Here is a 6,293-nt window from a genome sequence, read left to right as displayed (position 1 = left end):
GAGCCGCTACCCGTTCCGTTTCCATGCTTCCCGTGTGAGAGACCTTTTGTCACGATCTCTAGTTCGCCGCGCAATCCAAGGCCCAGATCAATGGGTTCGATCCTGTCGATTGCGTATGGCGAGCCCATAATTTCCTCCATCCACTCATGATGTTGTATGTACCGGGTCGTTGCAATCTCGCGCGGGGTGAGGTGGTCAAGCATGTCGCCGCGTGACGTGTCCTCCTCCTCATCGATTGTCATCGAGGGGTCAACGCCTAGCGCTGCCGCCTGGGCTGCCGCTGCGGCAGGGTTGTGACCGCCGGGGGGAGTAGGCTTCAATCGCTTTGCTGATGGAGGGGCACCACCGGGGGGTTTGGCATTAGCGCGTACGGGTGTGTAGTATACCTGCTGAGCTGATTGCGGAGGCTGCGGGGTCGCGCGGGTGTTCATTGGGGAGATTTGTCGATTGTGTTGAGGGGTTTGGATTTGCATCGTCGCCTGTTGCTGAGCCTGCATTTGGATCTGCTGTTGCTGTTGTTGTTGAGGGTGTTGTTGCTGTTGTTGCTGGTTGGGCAGTGTGATCATGGGCCAAGAATTCCGGTCGGGCAAGTAGAACTCCTTTCGCGGGAGTTGGCCCGTTTGGAAAAGTTGGGTGATGTAGTTTCGTGCCGTGAAGCTCTGACGAATACTGCCTGTCAAGGGCACCGTGTTGATGGGGACGTGATTTTGACGCTCTGCTTGGATGTAGTGTAGGAACCAGAGGTTCGCGTTTTCTGGGGGAGTCGATGGATGGCCCGGTTTTAGGCGGTATCTGCGCCGAGAAAATACGGCGTGCGACTGGTTGGGTGCGCTCGGGTTGTAACCGGCTTTGTGGTAGTGGATCTCAATTTGCTATTAAGGCCTCCCCGTTACGTTAGCAGATTCCTTTATTTATTTATTTTGGTGGTGGTGGCCCTCAAAAAAACTTCACTCTAGGGACGAGACTTGTGGAATCGTTCGTGTAATACCAACAACGAAAAATGACCAGGAGAAAGGGGCAAGGAAGAAAAAGGAAAGACCGCAAGCGGGATCATAGCAATCACAACGAATGCGCAAGCTGCATCGCATTTATCGACCGTACGTAGCGGGGAATATCCTTCACGAGACGGTCAAAACGATTGGACAGAGGTGGGGGGGTGCAAAAATGAAAAAACGAGAAGGTCGGGTATTTATCGCGGATCGTAGCATGGAGCCACGAGGAACACGATGTAACAGGGCCAATAATGTAACGCAGCAGGAAGCCTCATACCGGGGGGCGTTCAATATGTTGTGTGCGGATTTCCAGGTAATACCGGTACACACATATAAAGAGGCTACAAAGAGGGCCACCTCTAATGGAGCTATGGAGGGAAAGAAGGGGGGGGGAGGAAAACGAACATATCCTTTCACTTCAACAATATGAGCTACCTCAGCATCCGCCCACACATAACCGTCGGAAGCGCAGACGCCGACCATCTGGGGTGGGTTCCATGAAAGCATAAGGGTGCCTGGCTGTGGCGGGTCGATCATCGTCCAGGTAAAGGGATGCTGCTGAGCGACTTGGGGAGTCTTCAAAAGCAAGTCGACCAGGAGTTCAGGCTGTACTGTTTGGTGCTGAGAATATTTCATTATACATAACGCGTGCAGATGGTGCAGGAGCTGGGGCGACACAGACGATGAAGGGTCCGCCATATTGAAACACTATCCAAGTGAGATAACTATGTTGCGATGGATGGTTGTTTGAGCAGATATGGTGTTCTGGGTCGGAGGTGTCGCGAGCAAGAGTTCAGTGAGGCTGCTACCGTGGTGAGGTTGGTGCGTATGTGAAAGGGAAAACTGTGGCTAACCCTAGGATCACCACACTGTCTGCGCTGACTGTTCTGGGATTGGAAGCCACACATTTATTTGAAATTTTTTGGGTCCAGTTTTCATCGTTTCCGTATGACGAGGCATAAATCAGTAGATATTTCCTCCACAAGATGCAGAACTGCTTTCCTCCCAGCTTTGCTTTTTTGCTCTATTATTTTGACAGGGGATCACTTTTCCCGAATCCAGATAAAGTTAAGGTCAGGGTTAGGGATCGTGCCCACTGCCCATTACAGGGAAACTAAAATGCGCCTCATTGAATGGCTTCCCGGGATATGACACTGGTATGTTTTTTTTCTTTTCTTTTCTTTTCTTCCGAATAAAGCATGCATGGTGCTCCGCAGTACGGTGTTTAGCAGTTGCAAATGGTCTACTATACGAGATGATATGATACCGCGATACCTTTTACGATGTTGCCTTGCCCTAATAGGTCCTGCTTCGCGTTATCGTGGGGTACGCTTTGCTGTATCATGTACCCACTGTGGAATCGTGTGGATAGTAAGAAGAACTTGCGGTGCACTGCCTGGTGTCTCGGATGGTCGGACCGAACTAGGTAACTTATCCTGGGGAAAAAAGGTCCCCATTCTGGGTGCAAGATGGGTGCAGGCCAGATTATTTGCCAGATTAGGAGATAAATTCATGTGGGAGCGTGAATTGGTTAAGGTTATCTGATGGCTTGAAGACGGCGACCACCACCCTACCGCTGGGCATGCAGGTCTGGCCCATGGTCTAGCCCATGGATTACTACTCGATTACAGGTATGATACCCCCTTCCCCATACCTGAGTGTGCAAGAAACCCCACGCTGAACTGTTAGGGAACATTACTCGAGCAGCGGATCCACACACATACCGGTATTCGAGTGGAGATGGTCATTGTTGTACTGTACAGTACGAGTACTGTGCTCGAGTGCTGAGGCATACCGGTAACTCTATTAAGACGGTCTGCGGTGATTGTGTTGGGCGCTGGATGGTATTAATTAGTGCCGGTGTGTCCGGATATGGCCAAGCACCCGAGTACCGGTCTCGTTGCAACAGACATGGGGCTTGTTTATGATAGTTGAGCCTCATACTCAAGTCGGACTCTCTCAACACAGACCTTTGTGATACCGGTATTGAAGTATGATATGAGGGAGGGATTCCCTCTGCGGTTCCCTATGCTCCGGCTCCCTGATTCGCTTTACTTGCGATACCGCTATTTCACACGAGGAGAGGGCAATTAAATTCCTTTTTAGGAATTGTTTTCATGACGTGGTGGATCTGAAATTATCTTTAGATACGGTACCGAACATGACACAGTACTGTACCGGTAGTGGAACGTTCCCCATCTACCCCCCAAAAAACTGGGACAAAAATGTTCGTGTTGAGAGCACGCACTTGAGATTATTAATATGTGGGGCTGGGGAACGCTCGAGTTGCTATGATTTATTTACCGTATACAATTGCAGTTTCCGGACTTGCAATCCCGAAGGCAGTGGGTGGGTGATGCCGCATGTTGGACAAAGGTTTCGATGTTGTTTGATAATCCTGTTTTCACCATCATACTCGAGTACCGGTAGACTATACTCGAGTAGGTGCAAACCGCAGTGCCGTGCTCTTCGTTGTGGGCTCCCCACTTGCTCTGCCGGTTACGGGCACTTTTCGTAGTTTGCGATGGCTATTAGTGTTTGCTAACCAGAACTACTCAGATGGCGTGCTCCAATTTTGTTGTTTTTTTTTTACCCCCTCCCCTTTTTACGAGGTACCCCACGCTCCTGTGAGGCTTCACTACTTTATATTTCTCCCATTTCCCTCCCCATCTCTCTTCCGTCCTTCACTCCTCAGTCTGCCCCACCACAAGTTTCTTTGATATCGCTTTATTCAATTCAACCCCAGATACTGTACTGCTAAAGAGACCCTCCACATATACACCGCAATCACAAGTAAAACAATGTCACGCTTTGAGACACTCTGCTTGCATGCTGGGTAGGCATCCCCTGCTCTATCTTTGTTCGTTTTTGCAGCTCTTTGAGTGTGTCAAAGGAGTGGGGTTTGTCGCTCACGTGAAATCATTTTGTAGCCAAGAGCCTGATTCTGCCACCAACGCCCGTGCGGTGCCCATCTATGCCTCTACCGTACGTTCCCTGCTGCACGTCGAGCTGCGAGATGGATCAGGGCTCAGCTAACTCCTTTGAATGAGATAGTCTTTCGTCTTCAATGATTCCGCTCATGGTGCACGTCTTTTCGGGCTCAAGGAGTTTGGTGAGCCGTCCGCCATTTACGCTTTACACCAAACAATTTGCTGACCCTCTATGGCATCACAGGCAACATCTACAGCCGTATCATGAACGTAACTCGAACCGCTCTTCTGAATGTTTTTTCGGGATGTTGCTCACGGGGTTCCCACTTTAGCCTACTGTCGACGTCTTTGAGAAGCGTATTGCGGCACTTGAGGGGGGTGTAGCTGCTGTTGCTGCTAGCTCCGGCCAATCTGCTCAATTCATGGCCATTGCGGCGCTGGCGCATGCCGGCGACAACATTGTCTCAACCTCCTACCTCTACGGAGGAACGTACAACCAATTCAAGGTCTTCCTCCCTCGCTTGGGTATTCACACCAAATTCGTGAACGGGGACAAGCCTGAGGATATTGTCGCTGCGATCGACGACAAGACCAAGGCAGTGTACATTGAAAGTATTGGAAACCCGAGGTATAATGTCCCGGACTTTGAGGCCATTGCCAAGGTTGCCCACGATAAAGGAGTTCCGTTGGTCGTTGATAACACATTCGGAGCTGGAGGTTACTTGGTCAGACCCATCGAACACGGTACTTCATTCCTACGCATGGTTTGTCACTCGGGGCCCGGACTAACCACCTGCAGGTGCTGATATCATTGTGAACTCGGCAACAAAATGGATCGGCGGCCACGGAACGACAATCGCAGGAGTGGTCGTCGATAGTGGTAAATTTGACTGGGGAAAGAATGCCGCACGATTCCCCCAATTCGTCGATCCGTCAGAAGGTTACCACGGACTGAAGTTCTGGGAAACCTTTGGACCAATTAGCTTCGCCATCCGTGTCCGTGTTGAAATTCTCCGTGACCTCGGTTCCTGCTTGAACCCGTTCGGTGCGTTCCAGTTGATCCAGGGTCTCGAGACCCTGAGTCTGCGTGTTGAGCGCCATGTTAGCAACACGCTTGCGCTCGCGCGCTGGCTGGAGAAGCACGAGAGGGTCGCGTGGGTCTCTTACCCGGGACTCGAATCCCATCCATCACACGAGATGGCTAAGAAGTACCTCAAGCGCGGGTTCGGCGGAGTGCTATCTTTCGGCTTGAAGGGTGGAGAAGATCGAATCGTATCCATGGTGGACAGCCTGAAGCTAGCTTCCAATCTAGCTAACGTTGGTGACGCAAAGTAAGTCAACCTAACCCAGCCACCCCAATTCCCGATTTCATCCCAACCACCTCCCCCCACACGAACCTTCTTATCCTGTTATTTCGGGTTGTAGATCGAAGCGAGGAGCCAGAGAGAATTTGGGGGGAAATACCCCGCTAACGGGATTATTCTGCACAGGACCCTAGTCATTCACCCCGCATCAACTACCCACGAACAGCTCACCGATGAAGAACAACTCAAAAGTGGAGTCACAAAGGACCTCATCCGAGTTTCCGTAGGTATCGAGCACATCGATGACATCGTCGAAGATTTTATTCAAGCCTTTGAGAAGAGCTTTGCAAAATCTAACGGTGCAAGCACCGCGAACGGAAACGTTGCGGGAAGCGCGGCGGAGGGCATTGCAAAGCTGGGAGTCTAGGCCTTATTATTCTTAATAGTTTTCCCACAACCTTTGTACGGACGAGAAGGTGGTTAGTGGACGTTTGTGTTTTTCTCTTTCTCTTTTCTTTCTACTTTAATCTTTTTATTCCTCTCAGAATTGAATACCGAATTCGTGCCGCGTTTCCCTCTTGTTTTCCCCGCACTTTCAACTTTAAATGATGTTCGTTTGCAATGTTATGATTGGCTTCCGGTTTCGCGTACTCCATTTTTTATTCCCTATTGATACATGTGCGGGTATAATCGCGTAACTTGTACCGTCCTGTCTCGTCGAGTCCAGTTCTGTTTGGGGCAGTCAGTGCGTGGTCCGAGATATCAAGCGATCGATGCATGTACAGTACAGTACGAGTACTTATCTAGGTTCTTATATGATGCCTGCACAGTTCCCATAAACGAGAGCACAGCCAACGATCAAATAAATTTATGCTAGGAAAAATGGGGATCGCGAAGCCGTAGAATAACACTTACTCGTATCGGTATTGATGATACTCGGGGTGTACTATACCAAAATTGGAAGAAGAAAAGGTAAGAGTAGAGTCAAGAGGGGGGAAAAGGATCTACTTCCGACATCGAGGATCACTGCGCGAAAGGGCTGCAGGATTAAGATCGCTACTACCCAA

At 50.1% G+C, this 6,293-nt stretch overlaps 2 protein-coding genes; one reads left to right on the top strand and one right to left on the bottom strand.

Moving 5' to 3' along the window:
* GSTUM_00009486001 (uncharacterized protein) overlaps positions 1-1,775 on the bottom strand; it is a 3,276-nt gene extending 1,501 nt beyond the window's left edge. Inside the window, exons 1-4 of the mRNA XM_002840738.2 lie at positions 1,398-1,775; positions 687-872; positions 598-657; positions 11-479 (exon numbers count right to left, since the gene is read on the bottom strand). Coding sequence (XP_002840784.1) covers positions 11-479; positions 598-657; positions 687-872; positions 1,398-1,691 — 1,009 coding nt within the window. The 5' untranslated portion in view covers positions 1,692-1,775.
* Positions 1,776-3,657: 1,882 nt separating this feature from the next.
* GSTUM_00009485001 (uncharacterized protein) lies at positions 3,658-6,113 on the top strand. XM_002840737.2 has 7 exons: positions 3,658-3,828; positions 3,923-3,977; positions 4,047-4,104; positions 4,167-4,192; positions 4,255-4,666; positions 4,722-5,253; positions 5,413-6,113. The coding sequence occupies exons 1-7, from the start codon at positions 3,794-3,796 to the stop codon at positions 5,651-5,653; spliced, it is 1,359 nt and encodes a 452-aa protein (XP_002840783.1). The 5' UTR covers positions 3,658-3,793; the 3' UTR covers positions 5,654-6,113.
* Positions 6,114-6,293: the final 180 nt, after the last annotated feature.

This window comes from Tuber melanosporum (genome assembly GCF_000151645.1).
Source record: "Tuber melanosporum whole genome shotgun sequence assembly, scaffold_57, strain Mel28".
In the NCBI taxonomy this organism is placed as follows: Eukaryota; Fungi; Ascomycota; class Pezizomycetes; order Pezizales; family Tuberaceae; genus Tuber; species Tuber melanosporum.
Note: the sequence above shows the minus strand (reverse complement) of the source record. Positions and strands in the feature narration are given on the sequence as shown.